Here is a 12,790-nt window from a genome sequence, read left to right as displayed (position 1 = left end):
TTGGTATGCTGAAGCATTAAGAGTTCTTTTCATTGGAACTAAGGGGCCAAGCCCAACCCCTGAAAAACAACCCCACACCATAATCCCCCCTCCACCAAACTTTACACTTGGCACAATGCAGTCAGGCAAGTACCGTTCTCCTGGCAACCACCAAACCCAGACTCGTCCATCGGATTGCCAGACAGAGAAGCGTGATTCGTCACTCCAGAGAACACGTCTCCACTGCTCTAGAGTCCAGTGACGGCGTGCTTTACAGCACTGCATCCGACGCTTTGCATTGCACTTGGTGATGTAAGGCTTGGATGCAGCTGCTCGGCCATGGAAACCCGTTCTCAAGAACACACTGATCTTGAGCTAATCTGAAGGCCACACGAATTTTGGAGGTCTGTAGCTATTGACTCTGCAGAAAGTTGGCGACTTCTGCGCACTGTGCACCTCAGCATGTGCTGACCCCGCTCTGTGATTTTACGTGGCCTGTGATTCTACGTGGCCTGGCACACCTGAATTCGTGGCTGAGTTGCTGTTGTTCCCAGTTGCTTCCACTTTGTTATAATACCACTAAAAGTTGACCGTGGAATATTTAGTAGTGAGGAAATTTCATGAATGGACTTATTGCACAGGTGGCAACCTATCACGGTACCACGCTTGAATTCACTGAGCTCCTGAGAGCGACCCATTCTTTCACAAATGTTTATAGAAGCAGTCTGCATGCCTAGGTGCTTGATTTTATACACCTGTGGCCATGGAAGTGATTGGCACACCTGAATTCAATGATTTGGAGGGGTGTCCCAAAACTTTTGGCAATATAGTATATATATATGCTGTGGTATCTGGCACCAAGACATTAACAGCAGGATCCTCTTACATTAAGTCCTGTAACTTGTGAGGTGGGGCCTCCATGGATTGGAGGACACATGCACCCAGCTGTCCACTTGATGTAAAAGAAAATGTGATTCATCAGACCAGGCCATCTTCTTCCATTGCTCCATGGTTCAGTTCTGATGCTCACGTGCCCATTGTAGGTACTGTTGGAGGTGGACAGGGGTCAGCATGGCCACTCTGACTGGTCTGTGGCTACGCAGCCCCATACGCAACAAGCGGTGATGGACTTTATGTTCGGACATCTGTCTATGATAGCCAGCATGAACTTTTTCACCAATTTGTGCTACAGTAGCTTTTCTGTGGGATTGGACCAGATGGGCTAGCCTTCACTCCCCACACGCATCAGTGAGCCCTGTTGCCGGTTCACCAGTTGTCCTTCCTTGGACCACATTTGGTAGGTACTAACAAACCAGGAACCATCCATTTTGGAGATGCTCTGACCCAGTCATCTAGCCATCACAATTTGTCAAAGTCGCTCAGATCCTTACACTTGTCTGTTTTTCCTGCTTCCAACACATCAACTTCAAGAAACTACTGTTCACTCACTGCCTAATATATCCCACCCCTTGACAGGTGTCACTGTAAGAGATAATCAATGTTATTCACTTCACCTGTCAGTGGATTTAATGTTATGGATGATCTGTGTGTTTGTGTATATATATATATATATATATATATATATATATATATATATATATATATATATATATATATATATATATATATATTGCCAGGGCCGCCCTAGGCAAAATTTATATTGGAGGCCCCCCTGGCCTCCTTCCCTCCACATTTCAGAATAAATAAAAAGAACTTGAAACTAATAAAATAACCTTTTTATTTATACAAAAACTGTTATCATTACTTGTATATATTTACTTAAATGTGCATATTAATTAGACTTTAACTAAGGTCAACACTAAAAAATATGAAAGGTCATCTGGACCAGCTCTTCTTCTTCTTCTTCTTCTTCTTGTTCAGTAATTTATTTACAGAAACACACTAACCCACTATTTGGGATAACAAACATTTTTGCCTACTCTATACAGTAAAATGGGGGGTAAGATGTCATTTTTCTAGCTGGAGATGGACACAATTTCCCCCTCCTACTGAAGCAATACAGGCTAGATTGTCATTATGTATTGCATTTATAAACCCTAAATATGCACTATAACCAAATCAACAGTGGAAGAGAAGAAGATAAACTACTAAGCAGAAAGAATAGTTAACTTCATCAATTGTATTTGTATGCTTAAATTGTATTTATTCAGTAAATACAACAGCACAATTTATTTGAAAACTAAAAAAAAGTATGAAGTAGGTTATTATGATAATGTAAACATCACCGGAATTTATACAGACAGTTGAGGTACTTTTTTGAAATAATAAACAATGGTCTAGTCTAGCTGATATTGCTGTTTTTATTAAACTTTCATTCATAAACTTTTTGATTCACTGTACAGTCGATCAGCTCGGATTCAAAGCGTCATACGTGAATTTAACGCGTCACGGCACTCGCGCTGTTTTGAACTCAGAATAAACCGGCTGCAAATAATGATCCATCTTCAAATGGCGCTGACGCGAATCGGCAGAATAAGGCTCCGTTTATTTTTATATACATTTACAATCAAAAATACATGATGACAGCTCACATCCCTGCATCACAAGCTGCGCTTTCTTTGTTTCTTTTGAGTATAGGTTTGTTACGGTTATGGAGGCCCCGCCTCCAAGCCCGAGGCCCTAGGCAATGGCCTGCTCTGCCTATAGCTAGCGCCGGCCCTGTATATTGCTGCCTTAGATCTCTCACACTGATGGCATCATCAAGATCTTGAGAATTTTGGTCTTGAGTCAGTGGTGAATGTAGGTATATCTTTGAGATCTGTCTTCCTTCTTAGAACAGGCAAAGGGATAGTTCTGTTTAGTCTGTACTGTTTCTCAAGAACCGTTAATCCCTCGTTCCTGAATCTGTTGACAGTGTTTCTTCGGATTGCCAGTGTGATGCAGTTTGTCCTTCTAAAATATTGTGTATACTTTAGGGATGCAAATGTAATTTGGGGTCACCACTTGAACATTATTGCTGTCAATAGCACAGACAAACTCTCTGGATGAATATGCACACTCAAACACTTCAGGGGAATGTTTCACATGTCAACATATCTACCTGCTATGATCGCCCCAGTTTCTTTCTGCCTTTGTTGTCTGTCTGTAAAGTGGCGCAAGTCAATCAACTTGTTTTTTTCAAAGCCTGAATCAAACCCTTCCAGGACCAATTCACAGATGGTGTTGTTCGGTCACACTGCAGGTTGTTGAGGTCTGGGAGCTTTACATGCATCACCCCACTGCTATTTCTGTCAGTATGGAAAAGGGGAAATGGGCCCTCCTCTAATTTTATTTGCAAACCATTGTCCTCATCCAGACACTGTTTCAGTATAGTTTTTACTGTTGTCCAGTATCTGTTGTCCAGTATTACTGTTGTACATAATCGATTCAACATCACTGTTGTCAGCATCTTCAGTTTACATGATGTTTGAGATCTACAGCAGTTACTGATTTAAATCTCCAAAGTAAAAGCTGTAGGACTGACTCATCCTGGGTAAATACAGTGAAGTTGTGTTTGGTTTGCACAGTGGCTATAATGATTACCCTGAAATGTAAAAAATTTTGAACAGCACATACACCCAATCAATAGTATAGACATTTATAGTATACACATTTATCTTTACACAAAACATTTTGTGCATTCTCCAGTGTCAGCATGCAGTCTGACTTGCTTCAATTGTTTCCTTATTTCAGACATCTCTTGTAAAAAGAAGTGAGCTATATTCAAAGGTTATAATACATTTATAACAATAGGTTTGATACTTATAAGAGAAATTTACCTGACAGCCCTGTGAAAGGATGCAGATTGATGCTGGATCTTGGTGTAGCCACTGATTAGGCAATTCTTGCAAAACCTTTATGAAATCAATACTCTGAATCTGTGGTGGACAAGGATGCTTTAGTCAAATAGCACATCCCTTGGATATGATAGAATTGCAGAGCATTTTGTTCTAGATGAGGAGCTACAGCTCTTTTCACTCATGCCAGATAACTGGCATCTGTTCTGGGTTCTGGGTATTATGCACTCTCCAGTGTTTGAAGAGATGCATTAGTACAATGTTGAGATTCCCCAATGTCTTGAACTCTGCTCAGAGAGGCCTGGGTGGTCAGGTGTGAAGGACAATGCAACGTCATACGCTAGAAAAAAGTGATGCATGGTCAATATTTATGCAAAAAATGATGCATTACATACAGTCCCCTCTGCAAGTATTGGAACAGCAAGGCCAATTCTTTTGTTTTTGCTTTACACTGAGATCAAAAGATGAATATCAGGTGATAGATCAAAATTTCAGCTTTAAATTCCTGATATTTACATCTATATGTGTTAAACAACTTAGAACATGGCACCTTTTGTTTGAACCTACCCATTTTTCAAATGATCAAAAATATTGGTACGTGTAACTGACAGGTGTTTCTTGTTGCCCATGTGTACCCTGATAGATTGATTGTTTAAAAAATTAATACCTCTGAATGTCCCTGACTTTTGCCTGTGAAGACTGCTTTTGTTGTTAAAAAGGATAAACCAACATGAAGACCAGAGAGCTGTCTAAGGGAGAAAAGCAAGCCATCCAGATTTCTATAAAGCTGCTTTGAGACAATGTCTATCGTTAAAAGCTCTATAAAGATAAAACTTGAACTGAATTAAAACGCATACTTATTTAAGTAGTTCTTAGTAGTAATGACGAATTTCATATAAGATTTTCATAAACCATAATGAATAGGCCCAATTTTACTCATAAAACCCATTAAATTTTGTACCTTACTAAATTTCCATCTGTTTGATATTTTCTTTTGATTTACAGATGTACTGAGATCAAAGTCATAGCTAACCAATAATTTAGTCAAAGGAAATATAGGGAAAAGAAAAATATAGGTTGTTTAGAGAACAATTGAGGTATTAATTTGAGTCTGACTGAAATTGTACATAGTTATTTTAATACTGTAGCTTTAACAATGCACGACTTAATAATTTTTAATAATTTTTCATATTCTAGTACTCAAGCAGCCATTAATGTGACTGCTAAGCATATTTTGAACTACCAAAGCTGTACAATGTGCATACAATCTTTTCTTTGTTTTTACTATGCCTAGAATTCATACTTTTTGCTTGTGACTTTGGAAAACCTCATAAAGCTGTATTTACCAGCTCTTCCATTTACTTTTTACTCATACAAATATCTTGCAAAAGATAACAAAAGCTAATAACAGTTGTGCAATATTGCTTGTCATGGAAACCTTATCAGAAAATGTGTGACATCAGTGTTGTTACACAAGATTATGTAGAGGTAAAAGTATTCCCTCTGACCAGAGGGCAGCCTTAGATAATATACCTACTACAATGCCTTCTATATATTTATGCATCACAAATACACACATGCTCTGACACATATTCTCATGGACATTGGCCAGAAATTCGTTATGCTTTGTGCATTGGAATGTCCATGTCCTTGATGACAGAGGTGGTGTTTAAAGGTTAAGTTCTTCTTCTGTTTTGTTTGGTTCTTCCACTCAGTTTACACAGTCACCAAAGTCTCTTAATCCTACAACTAAATCTGAACATGGAATGAGCACACACCAATTTTTCCATATGGTAGTCTTCAAGTAGGAAAATGAAAGACACTTGTACTCCTATATATTTCACAGCAGTAGCTAGCTAGCTAACATTAGCTAACTTGACAGAATTTCTGATGGAATTTTAAGTAATATTTATAATTGTACTTCTTTAACAATGACCAGCTTCAAAGATAATTTCATATTCATAGATCATTTAATGCATGTAAGGTTTCACAGACATTCCTTCATTTTCACAAGTAAGAAGGTCAAAAGATCTTAGACTATGTTAAATTATTTTGCTAGTTCAACACTTATGACAAGTAGAGTCTTTTCAATTGAGAGTCACAAATCAATGTTTTTATATGAAGTCATTATGCTTCCCTTAAATCATTTTATTGTCGTTAACATTCAATTAACTGTCATATTGCTTTAACAGACTGAAACAGGGAATGACTCATACATTTTCATTCACCACTTGTATATGCATGAGTATTCCAGAAAGTGCAGGGTAAATGTGAAGCAAGTTAATTTTTTTATGAAGTTCAGGCATGTAGAACGACTATTAGATGTTTTTTTCCCCTAAACCCAAGGTTGGTAGACCTTAGGAAGATGTGGTGTCTGCCTTAGCCAGAGAGTCCAGACTGCAGCTCCTTATTCCTGCGTACCTCTGCGGCATGTAGCTCCTGGAAAAAAGAATTCTGAGTCCATGAATAATTAATTTATGCCATTAACCATCTAGGTGCTTTGATGCCTACATCATTTGATTCAGTTATGAAACTATGCCACTTCAGTTTGTTTGGTTAGGGGCAAACACATTATTTGAACTCGGGTGTAGACGAAATCAACCGCAATGCAACCAAAATCAAGATGAAGTTGGTACAGTACCACACTAAAGGAAGTGATTAGCATTATGGGACTACCTACTGCTCATTTTAGCCAGGCTATTTGTAGTTTAGCTAGGCTAAACAACATGGGTCATGTGGATTAAGTACAGCAATTAGATTTGCTCCCTTTCAGCTTATTGAGCTGAAAAGCACATATGGCACTTTTTAGAAAAAACACAGCTAACATATGTTTATCTGAATGATGATCTTATTAAAGCTGCTGTAAGCGTTTATAAAGAACACTTCGGCTAAACTATCTTTATAACCTGATAGCTAAGACTAAAAGGCAATATATGGTCAAAGGTTTGTGAACACCTAACCATCACACCCATATGTGCTTTTTGTACATCCCATTTCAGATTTATTCCCTGCTTTGCTGTTATACTATTCCCCATTCTTCTGGGAAGGCTTTCCACTACATTTTGGAGCATGGCTGTGGGGATTTGCCCATTCAGTCATAAGAGCATTAGTGAGGTTGGGCACTGATGTCAGGCGAGGAGGCCTGGGGCGCAGTTGGTGCTCCAGTTCATCCCAAAGGTGTTCAGTGGGGATGAGGTCAGGGCTCTGTGCATGGGACTTGGGCTGGGACTTCAGCAAACCATGTCTTCATGGACCTCACTGTGTGCACAGGGGCATTGTCATGAGCTTTAAAGAGAGGTTTGGATGGAGGTCATGGAATTGAAAGGAGGCAGTATCCAGACTATTAGCAGTTAGCAACTCCTTCATGATAGTGCTTGAGCAACTTGAGACATAAAAACTCAAGGGTTGATTCAAACCAAAACTTGAAATGATTAGGTCTGAAAGCACCTTTAAATTATTATTAATAATGTTCACAGAGGAGCCAACTAAGGCTGGAGCACATAAAATGCTTAAGCCTGAATCATCCTTGTAGGACATGCCTCTAAAAATTTTGCAAGTCCTTATACCATGTGCAGCAATAGAATGCTAATAAAATACAGTAGGCAAACACAGAAGGGAGGCTTACTTTTTCTCTCAGGCGCTGCTTTAAGGCACTGAGATGGGCCGTACGATTCTCACTGCTCACTTCCATTTTGTAATTGAGCTTCTCCTCCGCCAGTCTGCTGTAGTTGTTATTAACCTCATGGGCCTTATTGAGAACGTCCCTCTCATGTTCTCGCTTCTCTGACAGCTGCTTCAAAATCTGCTTCTCCAGACTCTGTAGCCAGAGAAGGATAGACACAGACAGTGAAAAGTAGAATGAAAGATGACAGTTCAGAGAGGCAAAGGCAATGAAATGCTTTTCTGTAAAGCTGCTTTTTGATAAAGGCACTATATAAATAAAACTGAATTGAATTGGGTTAAAACATTTGCAGAAAATGAGTAGAAATTATTATATAGATTGAGTAGAAATTATTATAATGATCAGTGGTGAATTCAAAATTTACTAAACCTTCTACAAAACTGTCACTGCTACTTTATATTATCAATCTCAAATTGATTCTCCTTACTCTTCTTCTTTCTTCAGCAGCATCCAGTTTTTTTTGTAGATTTTCCAGTGAAGGCTCCTTCCTGTCGGCCACCAGATACAGGCTCTGAGGCCTGTCTGGTGACAAATCAGTGGGACTATTCAGGATGATCTCAAAAGCCTGGCCAGATGTTCGCTTATTCAGGGACTTTACCTCCATATCTACAGAAAGAAACCATCAAAGATATGTTACTCAACGTTATACTTTCAGTTTTGCATTGTACAGTTCTTTACATGGCAGTGTGTTTTTTTTTTCTCCGGTAGCACACTGATACTGTAGGAGAACATGTTTTAGTTGATTCAGTTCAGCTGTCCATATATCATTAGGTACTTATCCACAGCAACATTATAAATCAAGAGTAGCACCACATACCCTCAAAGTGGCTGATGGTTTGAGAATGAGGCTTAGAATATAGGCAGGAGCAGATGAGTGACAACACTGACATCTCCTTTAGCTTTTCAGAATAGGCTGCAAAAGAGGAGTTGTAGAGAATTCAGCTGCAGTGCACAAACGTTTAACAGATATTTACAAATAACAGCATTTACAGCGGATATATAAGAAGACATTTTTAAAGGCTAACTATAAATTTAAAATGTATACAACATTTACTACATACAGTCAGGTCCATAAGTATTTGGACAGTGACACAATTTTCGTAATTTTGCCTCTGTACACCACCACAATGGATTTGAAATGAAGCAATCAAGATGTGATTGAAGTGTAAACGTTCAGCTTTAATTCAAGGAGCTACTTGACCTCAACCCAACTGAGCATACTTTTCACTTACTGAAGACAAAACTGAAGGCAGAAAGACCCACAAACAAGCAGCAACTGAAGGTGGATGCAGTAAACACCTGGCAAAGCACCTCAAGGGAGGAAACACAACATTTGGTGTTGTCCATGGGTTCTAGACTTCAGGCAGCCATTGGCTACAAAGGATTTGCATCCAAGTATTAAAAATAATCCTGATATTTATGATTATGTTAGTTTGTCCAATTACTTTTGGGCCTGTGAAAATGGAGAGACTATATACAAAAATGGCTGTAATTCCTAAACGGTTAATGAAATATTTTTGTTAAACCCCTTGAATTAAAGCTGAAAGTCTACCCTTCAATTACATCTTTTCATTTCAAATCCATTGTGGTGGCGTACAGAGGCAAAATTATGAAAATGTGTCACTGTCCAAATACTTATGGACCTCACTGTACTTCTGATGTCAGCATTTTTTCACTTCACTTTAATAAAAGTATTAATGTTCATAAAGATCACATTTGTGCTAGGTAGTTTTGTAAAGTACAGTAAACACCAGAATTATTGGTACACTGCATAAAAATGAGCAAAATTACATTCATTCACTTTTGCACTCATTCTTTCGTTCATTTTCCTTCTACATTTGCTGGTGCAGTTTGTAGTGACAACAGGCTGTGATGGCCAGCGCCAGCCAAAGAATCCAGTTATTCCTGGTGAATCCCCAGACATTCCCAAGTGCCTTGCAAAAGTATCCACCCTCCATGCCCCCCATTGAACTTGTCATTTTGCAGTGTTACAGTTTGCAAATGAAATGAACTTACTTATAATTATATGTCATGAATCTACACAAAATAGCCTATTTAGAAATTATTCAGAAATAGAGAAAAAATAGAGAAGTTGTGATTGCAAAAGTATTCACTGCCATTGCTATGAAGCCGCTGAATTAATTCTGTAATAGCTCTTCTCCCTATAACAGACAGTATGCCCATCAACCCTGTGGAAGAACCACACCTGTACTTGGGACCATAATCATTTGGTCACTAATCACAATTTGTGACCTTTGTGAAATGCTTCAGTGCATGTCTGTGTTCAAATTTGGATGTAGCCAAGTGAATATCATCATCTGCAAATAACTGAGATGTTCTGGAATATCCCGAGTAGAGGTCAACACTCCCCCACACTTGCTCAGCAAAACTTGTGTACAGCCTCCTCTTCCTGACATGCCAGTTGGTTTGCCAGAACATTTTTGAGGCCACCTGAAAGACTTTTTCCAAGGCCTCTCCAAACTCCTCTATTGCAAATGTGTGATGCCCTATGATGTACTGGTATCCCATTTAGAGTTCATTTCTGTCTTGTGCCCAGCATTCCTGTGATAGGCTTCAGGTCCACCAGACTAGGCTAAAGCAGTTACTGAAAATAAATGAAAAGATTTCTGCCAATATGGGTAAAGGATATTCTTGGCACTGTGTGAGCGAAGAGCAGGGTGGCGTGTGTTTGTGTTATTTATCATCAGCGAGCTTAGTAAAGAGGTGCGTTTAAAGGACGGCAATATTCCAGGCCCTTAAGTTGCAGTGTTTTTACCGAGCTGGGCTCTGGTGCAATAGACGAACATAAAGACAAATGAAAATAACAAATAAAACAGTCACAGACTGAAACAGACTGAAATGTTATGCAAAAATGTGCCAATCTATAAATGCCACATTTAAGATTAAAAAACCCACAAGTGTTCTGTTTTCCAAACATTACACTTTTAATGGATATTCCCTACTGGCACATAAATCATTGGCTAACCCTTATCTTTGAAAGTTTTCTTCAGATTTGGCATGGAATTCATTCAGGCAATTCAGGCAAAGGCTTGTTTGCAGATTTGTTGCAAGTGTCTGTCAATGCCAGGTCACAGCTATAGAGTCTCTTATGACTTGAAGATTTAACAGAAGTCTGTAAACTGAAAAGATACCATTTATGAGGAGCAAGTGCTGAATAAATTCTTAAAAGGTTCTTGCTGAACGAAGGCCGAGTGGGTGGTACTCCTACAAGACTGTGTTTTTCAAGGACTGACATTTACACTGACGTATGATCTGAGAAAGCTCTTGTTTCTTTGTCAAGAATGAAATCACGCACACACACATATTCCCTGAAAATCGCCCCAGGCATGCTGCCCTAGAAAACTGCAATGCAAACATGCAACACAATTAAGGACAATACATTTGTTTAGCTTTTAGCATAGCATTAGGTTTACATATTTTCCACTGTCCAGATAAATGTTGCTATTACAGTGTTAACTAAGTGGCAGTTTTAGGTTCTGTGACAATATATCATCCTACACAGCTTTCTAGAGATACCCCATAAAAGCTTAGATGATGCAGATTCCCTGTTCATGAGAAAATAGATTGTTTTGGGCCCTACCTGACATGGTGTTATCCATCACGGTGCTGGATTTCGTCAGATGGAGGACAGAAAAATGGAAATGAGAAAGAAGAGCAAGCTGGAAAAGGGAAGGTGACTTGGAGTTAAGTGATGTCGAGGTGCTCTTCTTTTTGAGCTAGGGATGCAGCAAGAGACAGAAAGGGAGGGGAGATGGAGCAGTAGAAAAAGTGAGGGGAGGGGACTGGGTGCGCAGGAGGTAAAAGATCTGGCAAAGCAATTTGACAATGCAACTGCATTTTTTGTTGAAGGTGTGTGGGGAAATGCAGGGCTGAATGCAGGGCTGTTGTCTAGGAAACAAAGGGCAGATTTTCTCCTTATGCAACCTACAACATAAAGAGTTTCTCTCTCTGATAGACACACTCACACATGCACGCACACAGCACAACAAAGAAAATCAGGTCAGGAGTGTGACATAATGACAAAATACATTTCCTATTAGAGTTATAAGGGATGGGACAAAGCATTTATTAAGCATGTTTGTATACCCAAAAGCTAAATACTTAGTGTTCTTAGTGTACTATTATGTTCTTCCTAATTACTGATTAATCATACAAATTCTTCAAAACCTTGAAATCATCATGATTCCTGTGGTGTAATATGTGATGTATAGTGGTACAGCCTACATAAACTTCCTGTAAGAAATTGCTACACACTTATGCATGTTAGTACTACTGTAGAAGGTAGAATGTTTTGAGCTCATCAGCTAAAGCAGTTACATAATACAGTCTTCATACACAACTCATGTGTAAGATCACCTTTTAAGTATGGCGTGCAAGAGGGCTGGAGACATATTGTTCTGAATAAGGAAGCTCTGTGCTAAAAGCTAGATCTAGTCAGCAGGCTTTACCACTCTATTTACAGTAACACTCTAAATAGAGTTGTGCAAGGCAGAGATTCTTCCTGTTCTCCGAGACTGAGACAAACATGTACACCAACACACTATGGGTATAAAGCTATATCAGACCTTTACAATTATTGTGGCTTTGCAAGTTGTTTGTTTTCTTAATCTTCCACATAGTCTACAAAGTTTAAAGTTGTGCCATTGTTTAATACAGGCTATCAAAAAAAAAAAAAATCAAATAAACAAACAAAAACTCCACAATATCTCATGACATTCTTCAGTACTTTGGATGTTGTGTTATATAAATCAGCGGTGTCCAGGTCAGTGATTGTTCATAAGGCTTAATTGCTGTGGTGAAGCTAGTGCCTGTACATTTCTCAGTGTTTAATTAATGAAAGAGCCAGAACATTGTCTGCGTTAACCCCTTCAGACCGCATTTTTTTCCACTGAGCAAAATTTTTTTTAGCCACTTGAAGACTTTAACATATTTACTCTTCTCCAGTGTAGAAATGAGTCTAAAAAAAGATTTGTTCCAACTCATGTTTTTATTCGATTTTTTTTTCATGTCTACTACAATGGAGGCCACGACTGAAGCAACGTAAAATTTCAAGAAACCTTTGGGAGGAATCCTCATATTTTAACCATACCTGTGACCTAGAGTTTATGTTACAATGAATAATGCAATAAGAATGTAGAAAAAAGGTTGGCATATGATAAGATGAAGTCTCAAAAAATTTGTTTGATTCTTTTTGTTCCTTGCAGTGCGTGAGTCTGAGTGTGTGCGCATGTATCTGTGTGTGTTTGTGGGTGTATTTATGGGTACTTGCTGATAGCCTTACTGGCTTTTGCACTCTCACCAGACACTGGGC

General features: G+C 38.7%; 1 protein-coding gene across 1 annotated transcript; it reads right to left on the bottom strand.

The window, feature by feature from the left end:
* Window positions 1-5,724: 5,724 nt before the first annotated feature.
* stmn3 (stathmin-like 3) lies at window positions 5,725-11,257 on the bottom strand. The gene is made up of 5 exons (XM_026922874.3): window positions 11,060-11,257; window positions 8,276-8,371; window positions 7,886-8,064; window positions 7,402-7,593; window positions 5,725-6,215 (listed from the first exon to the last, which is right to left on the bottom strand). The coding sequence occupies exons 1-5, from the start codon at window positions 11,076-11,078 to the stop codon at window positions 6,156-6,158; spliced, it is 546 nt and encodes a 181-aa protein (XP_026778675.1). The 5' UTR covers window positions 11,079-11,257; the 3' UTR covers window positions 5,725-6,155.
* Between the last annotated feature and the right edge of the window lie 1,533 nt (window positions 11,258-12,790).

This window comes from Pangasianodon hypophthalmus, chromosome 2, assembly GCF_027358585.1.
Source record: "Pangasianodon hypophthalmus isolate fPanHyp1 chromosome 2, fPanHyp1.pri, whole genome shotgun sequence".
Classification (NCBI taxonomy): Eukaryota; Metazoa; Chordata; class Actinopteri; order Siluriformes; family Pangasiidae; genus Pangasianodon; species Pangasianodon hypophthalmus.
The sequence above is the reverse complement of the archived record's forward strand: the minus strand, read 5'-3'. Positions and strand labels throughout refer to the sequence as shown.

Coding starts and splice junctions, on each gene's coding strand:
- stmn3 (XM_026922874.3), bottom strand. Junction 8,065..8,275: donor AACCATCAGCCACTTTGAGG/GTATGTGGTGCT, acceptor TTCTTTCTGTAG/ATATGGAGGTAAAGTCCCTG. Junction 7,594..7,885: donor CTGCTGAAGAAAGAAGAAGA/GTAAGGAGAATC, acceptor CTCTGGCTACAG/AGTCTGGAGAAGCAGATTTT.